At 45.9% G+C, this 17,776-nt stretch overlaps 1 protein-coding gene across 2 annotated transcripts in view; it reads left to right on the forward strand.

The window, feature by feature from the left end:
* ARPC2 (actin related protein 2/3 complex subunit 2) overlaps positions 1 to 17,776 on the forward strand; it is a 104,149-nt gene that overhangs the window by 5,321 nt on the left and 81,052 nt on the right. For both annotated transcript variants that reach the window (XM_068123479.2, XM_068123480.2), the window contains exon 4: positions 6,436 to 6,481. In XM_068123479.2, the coding sequence (XP_067979580.1) occupies positions 6,436 to 6,481 (46 nt within the window). The remainder of the gene's footprint in view (positions 1 to 6,435; positions 6,482 to 17,776) is intronic.

The following is a 17,776-nucleotide window of genomic DNA, read 5'->3' on the forward strand; positions in this document are numbered from 1 at the left end:
AGTGAACTGGTACTCAATTTGCCGACCTCGGAAGGATGGCAGGCTGAGTCAACCCCCCTGGCGTTAATTCAGCGATCGACCGGGATTCGAACCCAGGATCCTAGGATCCCAAGCCGGCACCCTAACCGCTAAGCCAACACCAGGTATTGCTAAATACTGTAATGCCACATGCAAATTGCTTTATGACCGACAAGTGAGCACAATAGCTGATCCATGAATCTTCGTCAATCTCAATGCTTCTCCCAGCTCTTCCACAAGCCTTGGCTACGTATACAAAAAAATTTAAAAAAATTGTCACAATGAAAGAAACAATTATTTTGATACAAGATCTAAGGCTCGTAATGAAGCTGCCACCCACGCACACATGCACATACTGAAGAAACAAACACTTAAAACAGCCACTGAGCTTGGAGGAAGTGTTCTCATTGACGGAAATACTGTGGGTACCATCGACATCACAACAATGACGCCGCATTTCTCACTGCACTCGGTGGGGCATTTCCTCTTCCCCAAGGATGCCAACCAATGGGGAATGTCCGTGCTCTATCCTTTTAAGTGCTGAGCATTAAGCAACAAAGCAGCACTTACCTTTTTTTAGCTCACCTTGAACGTAGTTCCAGGGAGCTTGTGGGATGGCGCGTTGTCAGTCCGTAAACACTTGCAACTTCTCTGAAACTGCTGATGGGATTGTGACCAAACTTGGCCGAAATTATGTTTGGTATGCTGCAACTCAAGTTTGTTCACTGCATTACAAATATTGAGGTTTGAAGAGAATGACAGAGATCTGCAATCTGGTGGTGAAAGAAGGCCGCATTCCAGTGGATTGGGAACTGAGTACCCTCGTCCCTCTATACAAGGGTAAAGGTGACCCCCTGGACTGTGGCTCGTATCAAGCGATAAAGTTATTGGAGCATGGAATGAAGGTATTGGAAAGGGTGTTGCAGAGGAGGATAAGGAAGAAAGTGAAGATCGACAAAATGCAGTTTGGATTTATGCCAGGAAGAGGAACGACAGACGCGCTTTTTATTGTGAGGCAGTTGCAGGAGATGAACATGGAGAAGAAGAAGAAGTTGTCTCTTGCATTTGTTGATCTGGAGAAAGCATTCGATAGGGTTCCACACGAAGTATTGACATGGCCATTGAGGAAGTTAGGAGTGGAGGAATGGTTTATCAGAGCAGTGATGGCAATGTACAAAAGAGCACGCACAGCTGTAAGGACGAAGGACGGGAACAGTGGTGAGTTTGAGGTGAAGGTGGGAGTGCATCAGGGGTCGGTACTAAGTCCACTACTATTTGTAGCTGTGATGGAGGTGCTGGCTCAGAACGTAAAGGAGGGTTTACCGTGGGAGTTGTATGCAGATGATCTGGTGTTTGCGGAAAGTATGGATGGACTGAAGGAAAAGATGAACAAGTGGAAGGAATGTATGGAGACAAAAGGTCTGAAGGTGAATATCGGAAAGACGAAGGTGATGGCAAGTGGTAAAGCATGTGGTGAGGTGGGAAGGACTGGGAAGTGGCCCTGTGCTGTGTGCAGGAAGGGTGTCGGAGTGAACTCCGTTCAATGTACAATGTGCGCTGAGTGGGTTCATCAAAAATGTAGTGGTCTGAGAGGGTCATTAACCAGTGTGGCAGCTACATTCAAATGTAAGGTGTGCACAGAGGGAGCTGCAGATGGAGGAAATGTTGAGTTGGATCTTGGAGACGGCGTGAAGCTGGAAGGTGTGAAAACATTTTGCTACCTCGGAGACATGCTGAATGGAGAAGGTGGATCAGACTCGGCAACGGTTGCTAGAGTGAGATGTGCATGGAAGAAGTTTCGGGAACTGAGTGGCGTGCTGATGAGGAGGGGAGTGTCGTTGAAGCTGAAGGGAAAGGTGTATGCTGCATGTGTGAGAAGTGTTATGATTTATGGGAGCGACACATGGGTAATGAACGTAGAGCAGCAACGAAGGCTGGAAAGGGTGGAAATGCGAATGGTTCGATGGATGTGCGGAGTATCGTTGAGAGAGAGGAAGACAAATGATGAATTGCGAAAGATGATGGGAATAGATCCTGTGATTGATGCTGTGAAGAGGAACAGGTTGAGATGGTTTGGTCATGTGTTGAGGAAGGATGAAAGTGACTGGTTGAGAAGAGTGATGGAAATGAATGTGGAAGGAAGTAGAGGACGGGGAAGACCGAGAAAGACTTGGCTAAAGATGGTGGAAGAAGAAATGCGGGCAAGGGGGCTAACAAGGAGAGATGCAGAAAATAGGGCAAAATGGAAAAGATTGTCATGGGGACCGCAAGGCTAACCCCCGCTCTAGCAGGGAAAATGGCCTTAAAATGCATGTTGTGTTGTTGTTGTTACTACAATTTCGGCCGCTCGTAATTTTGAGTGCGTTAGGCGCACTTCGGGTCAAATCCCACTCCCCGACACCAATTGTTGCGGCCAATGTGCAAAATTGGTGTCCAAAATTTGGTCTAAAAAAATTAGTCCCAGGTTCCAAATCCCACTCCTGACACCAATTGTTGCAGATCTCCAACGTCGGCATCCCCCTTATCAAGGGGGGATTAATCCCCTTGTCTTTTTACTAGCCGACGCGACTCCGGGGCTATCACGTTCCTTCCGGTCGGTGTTAAATAGGGTTGTAAGCCGAATTAGTCTTATTACCTAAGTACTAACACCGGCCGTGAAGCAAGGAAATAACCCCACCCCAACCACGGCGTTAGTGGACACGCCGAGCGAAGCGAGCCGCGATTCGGGCCGTTAACGGAAACTAACCCGATTGGAGCGGTTCTGATCATGCCACGCTTACCCAATGGAGAAATCACTAAGACGGTCGAATTAAGAGGAAACCAGGAAGAACAGGTAATTTATTTACACTTGTACAAAGAAGAGGAAGAAAAAGAAGCAAAGTACAGGGAAGAGGAAGAAGCAGATACACAGGGCAGCCTTATTCAGTCTTTTACTTATCCCTGGACACGGGCCTGTTCGCACTCAGACTCACACGGGGTTGTAGATGGTCGGGTTGAGGGTCCACCGATGGCGTCCACAGCTTGCTCCTGTCCCCGACTCGTACCACGAAGCATCTGGTGATGATAGACGGCGGGCGAGATTGCCGCGTGTCGGTGGCGCGGATCGGACAATTATACTGGGGGGGTAGGTAGGTTTTTTTTTTTTTTTTTTTTTTTTTTTTTTTTTTTTTGTATACAACATCGAGGCTCGTGAAAGAGCAAACATTAATCACACAAAAAGACAAACCGACACACAAAACACAAAAAACAAGGGGAGCGGCAGACAAGATGGGGAGAGAGGGGGGAGGACACAAAAGAGAGGGGGAAGAAGGGGAAGGACACAAACACAACATTTGAGAGCAGGGTCATCGGGAGGACTTGGGGGGAGGTGGGAGAGGATTAAAACATATGAACACTGCAAGGACTCTGGGGTGAATTACCGGGGGTAGAAAAGATCAAGGTTTTCGATGGGGGAAGATAAGAGATGGTGGTGAACAGCTGTTTTAAAGACCTGGAGGGAGGAGTGGGATTGAAGGGAGTGGGGGAGTTTGTTCCAGAGGCGGGAGAAAAGGGGAATGAAAGAGTGAAGGTGAGCAGAGAGCCAAGATTTCGGCAGTTTACCATCAGAGGGTTGCTGGCAGATCTTGTGCGACCTGTAGGAATATTGGGGGGACAGAGCACAGAGAGAGCTGGGGGAGCAAGGCCGGAGAGGAGTCGGTAGAAGACAGAAAGACCACCAACCTGCCTGCGGTGAGTGAGTGAAAGGCCCTCGGCGTTGACTACATCGCAGTAGATTCCAATGATTCTGAAAGCTTTGGCCTCAACAGCGTGAAGCCGAGCAAGGTGTGAGGCAGGAGCACCAGCCCAGAGGGGGGAACAGTATTCCATTGAGCTGCGGATGAAAGCCTTGTATGTGGTGAGGAGCTCAGGTGTGCCAAGGAAGGACTTCGCACGACGGAGGATGCCCAGTCGGCGACTGGCTTTGGAGGCCAGCTTGGAAATGTGGTTTTCCCAAGAAAGATCATGGCAGATAGTGAGACCCAAAAGCTTGAGCGACAGAACTTCTTGGAGAGGATTGTTGAGAAAGTAGATGGGAGGGTTGTCCAGTCGGTCCTTTCGGAGAGACATTGTAAGAGTGTGAGATTTGTCAGGATTGAAAGACATGTTCCACTTGTTTGACCAGTCTGTGATTTTGTCCAGGTCTGCAGAGAGTGAGGAGGCTGCAGACTGCCGATCTGAGGGATGAGGAATGGAGCGACAGAGAGTAGAGTCGTCAGCAAAGAGATAGAGAGGATTTTCAAGAGAGTCAGAGAGATCATTGATGAAGACCAGAAAAAGCACAGGGCCCAGAACACTACCTTGGGGAACTCCAGCCTGAACAGGAAGAGGAGATGAGAGAAACCCATTCAGGGCCACACGTTGACTACGACCAGAGAGGAAGTCCGCCAGCCATGCGTGGAGATTTCCATGGATACCAAAGGAGGAGAGTTTGGAGAGCAGAGCAGGGTGCCAGACCGTATCGAAGGCACGTGAAATGTCAAGGGAGACAGCTCTAATTTCCTGTTTGGCGTTGAGGACCTCCATCCATTGTTGAGAAAGCAGAAGCAGCATGTCCAGAGTAGAGTGACCAGGTCTGAAACCAAATTGATGATCAGAGATCAAGCCATTGGAGAAGAGGAAAGATTTAATATCTGAAGCAATGATGGATTCCATGACTTTGCTGATAATTGGGAGAAGGCTGATTGGTCTGTAGTTGCTGGGATCTGTTTTTGCACCTTTTTTGTGCAAAGCGGTGATGTTGGCTGATTTCCAAGCAGATGGCAGATGACCTTGAGCAAAAGAGAGGGTGAAGAGAACAGAAAGAGGGAGTGAAAGAGCAGAAGAACATGATTTTAGGACCCGTGGGCTGATGCCGTCAGGACCAGTTGCAGAATCAGAGTCGAGGGTTGACAGAAACTTTTCCACCTTGTCAGGAGGAAAGGACACAGAGTCCAGGAGCAGCTGGGTACGACTGGGTACGGTGGGTACAGAGAGGGATGGGTTTGGGACACAAGATTTAGAGGCAAACACAGAGTTGAGGCATTCAGCTTTTTCACGTGCGGAGTCAGCCGTTAAGCCGTTTGAGGTGAGGGAGGGGATGGAGGGGGAACAAACACCAGAAACAGATTTGACCAGACGCCACCAGGATTTGGAAGAGGGAGACAGATAAGAGAGTTCGGTCTTGAGAATGGTGAGATATTGTTTCCTGGCTCTCCTGAGGGTGGACACACACTTGTTTCGGGCTTTGTGAAAGGAAATGAGATTTCCTTCCAGGAAATTTCCTTCCAGGTTGGCGATTATACTGCGTATGTAATAGTTGTACCGGCGCCGTATACGTGCTCCCGGTCTAACTTGGTACAATGCGCCACTTCCCCAAGTCCTCCGCAATGCCATGTAAATCCTTCAATACTGGTGCCTTCCACAAAAGTCCTTCTGCACGAATGCCAACCGCGACAATCCTTTCACACGAGTCCTTCTGCACGACTGCCAATGCTTGGCTTCCCTCACGAGTCCTTCACAACGCTGCAGTCCTTCTCAATACTCGAGCGCCTGCCTTTCCCTTCCCATAACTCGTTCAACAGAGGACCCCGGCTCATAACTGAAGCCCACAGCGCGTTTCTCCTCATAACTCAACAAGTGCCTTTCCCTTCTCGTAACTGAGGTGGGGGCCTTGCGCAACGGGTTTTATTGCCACGCCCAGCGAACCCTCTGGAATCTCGAGCCACACCCTGTCAGGCGACGTCGCCTCAGCCCTGATTGGTTGATGAGGTCTTACCGGCTCTGCCCTTGATGGCTGCCTGACGTGGCCACACCCCCACCCTTGCGCTCCGCCCCCTTTTCGGGCCTTACCTCGTGGCATTTGGGCTGGTTCAAGCGAAAGCCCAAGGGCAGCGAACGCTACCGGCCCAACGCATAACAAACCACGGGGGGCAATGGGGTGCAGACTGGATAGTGCTCAATGGAGGTGATTGGAGGGAGGGTGCAAACTGAACGGGGCCTACTCTTATTTGTTTTACACAACGCAGATGCAACTATTGGAAATGGCCTTATCCTAAACACATACTATGAAATAACTAACGTTCTAAGGTGACCTACGTGTTGCTTGTGGCCTAACTATGGGGTGCAATCTTTAACTTTTAATGATGTTACCTGTGTGGGTTCTCAAAACCGTGTGTGTGTGTGTGTGTGTGTGTGTGTGTGTGTGTGTGTGTGTGTGTGTGTGTGTGTGTGTGTGTGTGTGTGTGTGTGTGTGTGTGTGTGTGTGTGTGTGTGTGTGTGTGTGTGTGTGTGTGTGTGTGTGTGTGTGTGTGTGTGTGTGTGTGTGTGTGTGTGTGACAGACAGAGACAGAGATTTCTGACACTTTTTTTTTTTTTTAACTCCTCTACCTTTCCTTTCAGCTTCTAAAGAGGGAGTATGGCAGCAAGTTGGTGCAGCCTGAATCTGGTAAGTTATATTTATATGATATGAACTTGTCTTGAAGCTGTCTTGAATGAACAGCTGTCTTGAAGACTTGGAGGAAATTATGAGATTAAAGAGAATGTGGAATTTGCTTCCACAGGCAGGAAGAGGAATGAATGAGTGAAGGGGAGCAGTGATCTTGGATTTTGGGAGTTTTTCAGGAGGAGGTTGATGGTGGACTTCGTGTGCCCTACAAATACCTGGGGGTAGGGGTGGAGGAGCCCAGGGGGGGGGGGGGGGGATAAATCCCTGTATAGGGAGTCCTGAAATGGTTCATCCAGAAAATTTTGGCCATGTTTGCCATTTTGTTTCCATTCACTGCGAATCGGTGGTACCATTCTGTGAGAAAGTAATGAATATGACAGGATTGCATGGTGTTTTGGTGGCAAGATATGATAACAACATCAACATGGGAGAGAGACCTTTTTCTTGATGGCCAAATACAATTTAAATACAGTTGCTCTATTTAATTGTCATTCTTTTTCTCCTCATAATTATTGATTTCATGTTCACTCATTCATCACGTTCACTGTTTATCTTTATCTGTACTTCCCCTGCTTTTGACCATCATCTCTTAACTTTTTACAGCTTAGCCCATAGGGTTATGCTGTCTGGAGCAGCGTTTGTCCGTCCAGTGTATGTATGTATGTATGTATCTTTGTATGTCCCTCACAAGCGTCCACCAATCAGAGCTGAGGTTCTGGTCACATTTGGATTTTGAGAGTTTCACCAGGAGGAGGTTGATAGTGGACTGCATGTGCCCTACAAATACCTGGGGGGGAGGGGGGAGGGGCGGGGTGGGGGCGGGGACTTATGTCCCTGTATAGAGAGTCCTGACATGGTGCATCTGGGAAATTTTGGCCATGTTTGCCATTTTGTTTCCATTCACTGTGAATCGGTGGTACCATTCTGTAAGAAAGTAATGGATATGACAGGATTGCATGGTGTTTCGGTGGCAAGATATGATAACATCAACAAGGGAGAAGGACCTTTTTCATATTATATCTTGCCACCGAAACACCATGCAATCCTGTCATATCCAAGAGGATTGTTAAGAAAGTCAATATGTGGAAATGGGAAGATGGTCCTTTCGGAGATAGTGAGTGTGACATTTGTGATGTTCACCAGCTGAAAGGTGTGTGTGTGTGTGTGTGTGTGTGTGTGTGTGTGTGTGTGTGTGTGTGTGTGTGTGTGTGTGTGTGTGTGTGTGTGTGTGTGTGTGTGTGTGTGTGTGTGTGTGTGTGTGTGTGTGTGTGTGTGTGTGTGTGTGTGTGTGTGTGTGTGTGTGTGTGTGTGTGTCACAACCAAGGACAACCTGTCTTGTCGTCTTGCAGCACGTTGGTGTTCAGTTCGCCTTGTGGTTAAGCATTTGGATGTTTGGCCCACATAATTGGCTTCACAATCTTCACATTGTATGTTGTAGATGACATTCTTTCTGTCAAATTTGTTCACCTAATCTTTTGGCTTTGATAGCTGTGCTCGTAAGGATGTTTGTGGTGTGGTTGGTGGGTGATGTTGATGTTATACTCACATAGTATGCGGCTTGTGGTTTCAGAAGCGTGTTGTATGGAAGTGCCACCGTATGTGTAGGTGTGGTTGGATTGTTGTTGCTGGAGTTGGATTTTCGGCGACAAGATTTGATAAATGCACGTGGGTAGTGGTTTTCTCGCAGTAGTCGAGTGATGTGCAGCATTTCAATCTGGCGTTGTTCATGGTCACTGCTGTGTGTTTTGCACGATCTACTAAGCTGCGAACACAACTTCTTTCGTGGCAGGTGGGATGGCCACTACGGTAATCCAATATTTGTCCGTGTTCGTAGGTTTACAGTACACCTGCGTGTGTAATTTGCCATTTTTGCCCCTGGAAAGATGTGCATCCATGAATGGTAGAGACCCATCTTGTTCTACTTCACTTCTACGACTTTACAGAAACTACGAGATGTAAACTTCCTCACAAAACAAGAATGGGTCGTGATGAGACCAAACGACTACGTCATTCCACGCTTCTATGGGTTACCAAAGATTCACAAGATTGATGTCCCATTACGACTCATTGTGGCCCTCTGAGGAGCACCTACAGTCGTGGCCAAAAATATTAGCATTTTCAAATAACTTTTTCAAATAACTCACAATTTTCTCTAAAACATAACTTGAAATTGAAGAAAGTATTTGGTCTCCACAATTCTTTATTTCACTGTTCATATTACAAAACCTTTGTTTTTGATTCAGAACTTAATATATCCTTTTAAATCAGAAAATAAAAAGAAATGGCATTGACAAAATTATTGACACCCTTGACTTAATGTTTGGTAGCACGGCCTTTGGACAAAATAACTGCAGTCAAGCGCTTCCTGCAGCCATGAATGAGCTTCCTACACATCTATACTGGCAGGTTGGCCCATTCCTCTTGTGCAAACTGCTCCAGTTCTCCTAGATTTGAAGGGTGCCTTCTCCCAACTGCTGTTTTCAGATCTCCCCACAGGTGTTCAACGGGATTTAGATCTGGACTCATTACTGGCCACTTCAGAACAGTCCAGCATTTTGCCTTGAACCATTCCTGGGTGCTTTTTGAAGTGTGTTTGGGGTCATTGTCCTGCTGCAAGACCCAGCACCTTTGACAGAGACCCAGCTTTCTGACACTGGGTTGAACATTGCGCTCCAAAATGCCTTGGTAATCTCCTGATTTCATGATGCCATGCACACATTCAAGGCACCAAGTGCCAGAGGCAGCAGAGCAGCCCCAAAACATCACTGGACCTCCTCCATGTTTGGCTGTAGGGAAGGTGTTCTTTTCTTTGAAGGCTTAATTTTGTTTTCTGTAAACATAGAGATGATGTGCTTTCCCAAAAAGCTCTAATTTGGTCCCGTCTGTCCACAGGACATTCTCCCAGAAGAATTTTGGCTTGTTCAGTGTGTTTTGAAAACTCCAGTCAGCCTTTCTTATGTCTCTCAGCAGTGGGGTCCTCCGGATACTCCTATCATAAAACCCCCTTTCATTGAGTTGGCGACGGATGGTGCGAGTTGATACTGTCATACCTTGTGTCTGAAGATCAGCTTGAATCTGTTTGGCAGTTGTTTGAAGTGCTTTCTCCACCATTCGAACAATCCTTCGCTGCAATATTTGATCAAGTTTTCTCTTGTGGCCACATCCAGGGAGGTTGGCTGCAGTGCCATCGGCCTTAATCTTCCTGATAACATTGCGTACGGTGGACACAGAAACATCGAGGTCTCTGGAGATGGACTTGACTTGTAGCCTTGAGGTTGTCCATGTTTGGCTACAATCTTGTGTCTGAACTCTTCAGACAATTCTCTGGTTTTCTTTCTTTTCTCCATGCTCATTGCGGTACACACAGTGACACAAAACAGCAGAATGACTCCTTTTCTCTATTCAAACTGGTTGAATGAGTGATTTTTATATTGCAGGCACCTGCAATTCACCACAGGTGAGTTCAATTCCAAAGTAAAGGAGAATCACCTGCTTGAATTCTAATTATTTCTAAAAAAACTTCTGAATGGTGCCAATAATATTGTCCTGGCCATTTTAGGATTTCTGTGTGGAATAAGCTAGGATTTAGTAATTTTTTTCAGCTTTTTTGTTTTGTTCCACTGCAAACCAAAGAAATACATTTGTGGATACCCAAATATTTTTTCATTTCAACAATTTTCTGGAAGAAATGGTGCATTATTTTTGAAAAAAAGTGCAACGGTGCCAATATTTTGGCCACGACTGTACCTTCCCTTCCGCAGGACACCTGTGGATGAACTATGTACATTAATAAAAACAAGTGCCAATTAGTCTGCAAAAGGTGTAGATAAGCCAGTTGTGCCATTCAAATCTTGCTTTATTTTTCTGTCAAAGGTGGAGGTGTTTCTGTGCACATTCCTTTGTAAGGCGGTTCAGAATTGATTGCTATGGAAAAAAATGGGACCTTGGCATTCCAGTAAGCGAGCACTCCCATGTTTGTTCACATTCTTTCTTTCCAACAACGAATGTCTGAACGTGGCAAATGCTGAGTTTCCGATGCCTGATTTGCAAATAATTGTGGGTAAACTGATGACTGCAAGCCATTGTACTATTTGTTTTTGCACCAAACAAATGACCAACATGATCTCTTGTACCATTTAATGGGAACATTGTGCACCTTGTGTGAAAGTAAAGTTTCGATATTCCAGCACGCATTACATTAAATACACTTTACATGAACACGTTTTGTTTTTTTTGTATTTAAGCAAAAAATGTCACGTTGCTGTTTCATTTTGCTTTTAAGGCAGCCATTTTCTCATGCGGTAATCGGTTTTTCAAAGTGCCTTGCCCTTTTTGGCCATGGCTTGTCAGATTGATTGTCAAACACACCCATGTTCCCCAAGTGAAGGGTTTTGTTTGCTTTGTTGATACAACCCACACCTGCCCTAGCTTGAGGCAATACAGTAAATATCTTGCACATCTTTCGCCGTCGTACCTCGCGATTTGCTGCTCTGATAGTAAAGTAAGTATCCTCATTTTCAAAGTTTGTTTGTATTTTCACCACAATAGAACCACGTTCAACAACCTTCTTTCAAAATGGTAATTGTACAACCATTGTAGGTGTTTCCTAACTGTTCTTCTTTTTTGTTCTCTCTTCGATTCATGTACGAGGAACATCCTTCGTACCGCAGGAATGAAAATCTAAAGCATGTTCTTTGTGGGCTTCCATCATGCCCATGCATATTCACCAAATGTCTAGTTGCCATACAGATGATTGACTCATTATCCAAACGCTTTTTGAAAAGAAAAAAGAAAAACAGGAATATTGTAATCGGGTTCCGTCCATCCGTCTCGCTATCTCCTAAACTCGTGGTTCCCAACCTTGGGGCCATTGCCCCCTGGGGGACATGGTGTATTTCTCGGGGGCCATGGGGTAATTTGAACCATAATAAAAATTAAATATTGTTTTGTTTTGTTTTGTTTTGTTTTTGATATTGTTTTTTTTTTTCCTATTGCAGATTTGACGTTATGGCTTCTGGGAGTAAAAAAAGAAAGTATCTTGACGAATACATAAAGCTTGGATTCATGTCCATTACGGTGTCTGGCCAAGAGAAACCACAATGTGTGCTAAAATGCAATAATAGCCATCCCACTGAGTTTTTAATTCACTTTTATGGCGCATGCACCGCGTCCCTAGTTTTGATTTTTTTTTTTTTTTTTTTTTTTTTTGTATACAAGATCGAGGCTCGTGAAAGAGCGAATATTAATCACACAGAAAGACAAACAGACACATAAAACAAATAACATCGGGAGCGGTAGACAAGATGGGGAGAGAGGGGGAAGGACACAAACACAACATTTGAGAGCAGGGACCGAGAGACATGGAGACATCGAGAGATCTGTGGGAGGGAGAGGGCTTTGGGGGGGAGGCATGTGAAGGGGGGGAGGCATGTGAAGGGGGGGGGGGTGGGAGAGGTATAAACATATGGACACTGCCAGGATTTCCAGGAAAGAAGTTGGAATTTCAAACAAGGTGGATCTGGGGTGAATTAGTGGGGGTAGAAAAGATCAAGGTTATGGATGGGGGAAGATAAGAGATGGTGGTGAACAGCTGTTTTAAAGACCTGGAGGGAGGAGAGGGATTGAAGGGAGTGTGGGAGTTTGTTCCACAGGCGGGAGAAAAGAGGAATGAAAGAGTGAAGGTGAGCAGAGAGCCGAGATTTCGGCAGTTTAACCATCAGAGGGTTGCTGGCAGATCTTGTGCGACCTGTAGGAATATTTGGGGGACAGAGCACAGAGAGAGCTGGGGGAGCAAGGCTGGAGAGGAGTCGGTAGAAGACAGAAAGGCCACCTACCTGCCTGCGGTGAGTGAGTGAAAGGCCCTCAGAGATAGCTTCATCGCGGGAGATTCCAATGATTTTGAAAGCTTTGGATTCAACAGCGTGAAGCCGAGCCAGGTGTGAGGCAGGAGCACCAGCCCATAGGGGAGAACAGTATTCCATTGAGCTGCGGATGAAAGCCTTGTATGTGGTGAGGAGCTCAGGTGTGCCGAGGAAGGACTTCGCACGACGGAGGATGCCCAGTCGGCGACTGGCTTTGGAGGCCAGCTTGGAAATGTGGTTTTCCCAAGAAAGATCATGGCAGATAGTGAGACCCAAAAGCTTGAGTGACAGAACTTCTTGGAGAGGATTGTTGAGAAAGTAGATGGGAGGGTTGTCCAGTCGATCTTTTCGGAGAGACATAGTAAGAGAGTGAGATTTGTCAGGATTGAAAGACATGTTCCAGTTGTTTGACCAGTCTGTGATTTTGTCCAGGTCTTCAGAGAGTGAGGAGGCTGCAGACTGCCGATCTGAGGGAAGAGGAATGGAGCGGCAGAGAGTGGAGTCATCAGCAAAGAGATAGAGAGGATTTTCCAGAGAGTCAGAGAGATCATTGATAAAGACCAGAAAAAGCACAGGGCCCAGCACACTTCCTTGGGGAACTCCAGCCTGAACAGGAAGGGGAGATGAGAGAAATCCATTCAGGGCCACACGTTGACTACGACCAGAGAGGAAGTCCGCAAGCCATGCATGGAGATTTCCATGGATACCATAGGAGGAGAGTTTGGTGAGCAGAGCTGGGTGCCAGACCGTATCAAAGGCCCTTGATATGTCAAGGGAGACAGCTCTGATTTCCTGTTTGGCATTGAGGACCTCCATCCATTGTTGAGACAGCAGAAGCAGCATGTCCAGAGTAGAGTGACCTGGTCTGAAACCAAATTGATGATCAGAGATCAAGCCATTGGAGAAGAGGAAAGATTTCATATCCGAAGCAATGATGGATTCCATGACTTTGCTGATAATTGGGAGCAGGCTGATTGGTCTGTAGTTGCAAGGATCTGTTTTTGCACCTTTTTTGTGTAAAGCGGTAATGTTAGCTGATTTCCAGGATGCTGGCAGATGACCTTGAGCAAAAGATAGGGTGAAAAGAACAGAGAGAGGGTGAGATAGAGCGGCAGAGCAGGATTTTAGGACCCGTGGGCTGATGCCGTCTGGTCCAGTTGCAGAATCAGAGTCGAGGTTTGACAAAAACTCCTCCACCTTGTCAGGAGAGAAGGACACAGAGTCCAGGAGCAGTTGGGTTCGACTGGGAAAGGTGGGAACAGAGAGAGATGGGTTTGGGACTAAGGATTTTGAGGCGAACACAGAGTTGAGGCATTCGGCTTTGTCACGTGCGATGTCAACTGTGTGGCCATTTGAGGTAAGGGAGGGGATGGAGGGGGAACAAACACCAGAAACGGATTTGACCAGACGCCACCAGGATTTGGAGGAAGGAGACAGGTTTGAGAGTTCATTCTTGAGTGAGGAGAGATAGTGCTTCCTGGCACTCCTGAGGGTAGACACACACTTGTTCCGAGCTTGGTGGAAGGAACTGAGATTTCCTTCAGTTGGATTAGCCTTCCAAGAGGCAAAGGCAAGTTGTTTCAGGGCAACTGCCTCACCACAAGATTCAGTGTACCATGGACGGGAGGAAGGGTAAGACAATTGAAGGCGAGATGGGATAAATCTGTGCATGAGAGAGATCAGTTTGCTTTGGAAGAATTCCCAGGAAGAATTGATGTCAGAGGCAGTGGAGATGGGAGACCAATCCAGACGATTGATGGCTGCTTGAAGACCGTCCCAGTCGGCCTGAGTGAAATGCCAGACTCGTCGACGCTGAGGAGGCTCTCTGAGAATGGCCAGAGAGATGTCCACTTTGACAAGCACATGATCAGAAGAACCGATTGGAGCAGAAGAAGAGCAGCAGACATTAGCAGGGAAGTTTGTCATAACCAAGTCTAGAAGAGAAGATACTCCATTGGCTGAGATCCGGGTCGGGAAATTGACAGATTGTGTCAATCCCAGTGAGTCACAGAAGTCCTTTGCTGAGGTGCCATGACTAGTGAGAGAGGAACCCACACCCAACCAGGTGGCATGATGACAGTTGAAGTCACCACATATGAGGAAGAGAGAGTTGGGATGAGTGGATAGAAGTTGGTCCATGTTGTCAGACATTGAAATGTAGATGGAGTCATCACTGTTTGGGGGAACCTGAGTTGTTGTCGAATTGAGTTTCTTTTTGTGAGATTATAACACACTGCGTTAAATACAGACACACCAGAGGTTTTTAATTTTCACATATTCTTGACTTGGAACCTTTTCATACTGTTTTCTTGTGTGACAGTTCTATTTTATGCTGTCCATAGTGTTGCTACTGATAATTTTTTAAATCTCATATCAAACATGCATCATTCGAGCGACGTTGCTTTGTTTGCTTCTTCCAAAAACGATGTAGTTGGGAGCCAGTAAGGAACAGAAAAAAACTATGGAACTAAATGTTCATGTTGGCTACTTGGAATTCCTCATTTTCTGTGTAATAATTTACCAATTCTCATACAAACAAAATAGCCAATTAAAAGAAAAAACACCTCTCAGAATGCACCACAGAGCATCTAGAAATCAAATTTTTCTGGGGGGCATGCCCCCAGACCCTCCGAGCCTGCTTACACATGCTCTGCCACTCGACCCTCGCGAAAGGGAGGGGGTGCTGGGGATGTGCTCTGGGAGCCAAGGGGGCCATAACACAAAAAAGGTTGCACAACACAAAAAAGGTTGGGAACCCCTGTCCTAAACGGTTGTACAGAAATTCACCAATCATGGTAGTTATGATCATCACATGGCACAAAGGTGCCAGATGAGTATAATTTTGGCTCTGCTCCCTGTGGCAGGGTAAAAACTTCAATAATATAAATAAATAAAAATCATTACGGGCACATTTTAAAAGAAACTTTGTGTATGCAATCAACATAGGTGGGAGAGTGCATGAAATATGTGACGATTTTTTGTATTTGACCCCTGGTTCATGTCCCAGGGAATGTAGACTTCGGGTCACATGTGTCAAAATGGAAGATTTTTTTTAACTCAAAATTTGGTATAGGGTCATTCCTGGTGGAACTTTTTGCCCTCTTTCAACTTTGCTTTAGGTGGGGATTTACGATAGCGTGCCATTAACTTCCCTTTAATGTTGTTGATTTATTTTTCGTGGTGAAACTTTTTATGCCTCCGCCGACGAAGTTGCCGAAGGCATTATGTTTTCAGGTTGTCCGTCCGGCTGTCCATCCGTCCGTGATAGGTTTTCGTTACCGCGATAACTTGGGAACGGCTGAAGGGATCTTAGTCAAACTTGGTGCAGGTATGTATAATGAGGTAAAGATGAACTGATTAGAATTTGGGGTCATGCGGTCAAAGGACAAAGGTCAGAGGTCATGTTAGGTAAAAGTAGAACAATGCAACTGTCGCCAATATGCCTCCGCATACTCCCACAACAGGTAGATGCCATCACTCTGCATATGTATTGGTAGGGGATCACGTTTGTGAAGTTTCATGTTGATCGGATAAGGTTCGTTTTTCTATCTAAGATGGATGCCAAACCACGTGACCTATGACATCATCATTTTCAAACTATATGCAACAGTGCTGTTTTAATGATATTTGTAAAATTTCGTATCGACAGGGTGAGCGGTTTCAGAGATATAATTATTTAATATTTTCGTTCAATCCAATATGGCTGCCAAACCATGTGACCTATGATGTCATAAATTTCATATTTCAATACAAATGGGTCATAGATCATGTGCATGCAATTTCAGATTTTTCAGATAAGGAATTCGATTAAAACATTTTTGGCTGGTATACCACTTCACCTATGATGTCATCATTATCATGCTTTTGTTCCCCATTGGGAGAACTTGACAATGTGCCAAGTTTAAAAAAAATTCCATTCAACAGTTTCCGAGATTTTTTTTTTTAATTATTTGCTTTTAATCCAAGATGGCTGCTATACCACATGACCGATGACGTCGCAATTATCATAAAAACATTCTGCTTGTGTGTCACTCCTACACTGAAAGTTTTGTCTCAATCGGACATATGGTTGCTGAGAAAAACGAGATTTAGCCCGGACAGACGGACGCAAGGACGGACAGATGGACAAGCCGAAAACATAATGCCTCCAGCGGGTTACTTTGTCGGCGGAGGCATAAAAGAATACTGTTACCGTGAAAACTTGTGAACCGGTGATGGGATTCTGACCAAATTTGGTACACTTATGTAGAATGATGTAAAGATGAACTGATGAGATTTTTGGGTCAAAAGGTCAAAGGTCAAAGTCTGTAATATGTCTATAACTTGAGAACGGCTGAAGTGATCTATTTCAAACTTGGTACAGGTATGTATAATGTTGTAAAGATGAACTGATTTAATTTTAGGGTCAAGAGGTCAAAGGTCAGAGGTCATGTCAGGTAAAAATGTGATATCTTGAGAACAGCTGAATGGATTTAAAGCAAACTTGGTACAAGTATTGGTGAGGCAGTTGCCCTGAAACAATTTGCCTTCACCTCATGGAAGGCGAATCCAACTGAAGGCAATCTCAGTTCCTTTCACAAAGCTCGGAACAAGTTTGTGTCTACCCTCAGGAGAGCCAGGAAACAATATCTCTCTACTCCCAAGACTGAACTAAAAACCTGTCTCCCTCCTCCAAATCCTGGTGGCGTCTGGTCAAATCTGTTTCTGGTGTTTGTTCCCCTTCCATCCCCTCCCTTACCTCAAACGGCTTCACAGCCTACGCCGCACGTGACAAAGCCGAATGCCTCAACTCTGTGTTTGCCTCAAAATCTTGTGTCCCAAACCCATCTCTCTCTGTACCCACCTTACCCAGTCAAACCAGCTGCTCCTGGACTCTGTGTCCTTTCCTCCTGACAAGGTGGAGAAGTTTCTGTCAACCCTCGACTCTGATTCTGCAACTGGACCAGACTGCATCAGCCCACGGGTCCTAAAATCCTGCTCTGCCGCTCGGTCACATCCTCTTTCAATTATCTTCACCCTCTCTTTTGCTCAATGTCATCTGCCATCACCTTGGAAATCGGCCAACATTACCGCTTTACACAAGAAAGGTTCTTTTTGCAATAAATGTTCGTTTCCCATTAATCGTACACTTTCTAAAATCCAATCTCACCCCTCCCCTCCAAATCTTCCCCATCACCCCTTCCCTCCAAAACTTCCCCATCACCCCTCCCCTCCAAAACTTTCCCGTCACCCCTCCCCTCCAAATCTACCCCCTTGCCCCTCCCCTCCAAATCTTCCCCATCACCCATCTCTTTCAAATCTTCCCCTTTGCCCCTCCCCTCCAAATCTTCCCCATCACCCATCCCTTTCAAATCTTCCCCATCACCCCTCCCCTCCAAATCTTCCCCATCACCCCTCCCCTCCAAAACTTCCCCATCACCCCTCCCCTCCAAAT

Source organism: Myxine glutinosa, chromosome 7, assembly GCF_964187855.1.
Source record: "Myxine glutinosa chromosome 7, kmMyxGlut1.1, whole genome shotgun sequence".
In the NCBI taxonomy this organism is placed as follows: domain Eukaryota; kingdom Metazoa; phylum Chordata; class Myxini; order Myxiniformes; family Myxinidae; genus Myxine; species Myxine glutinosa.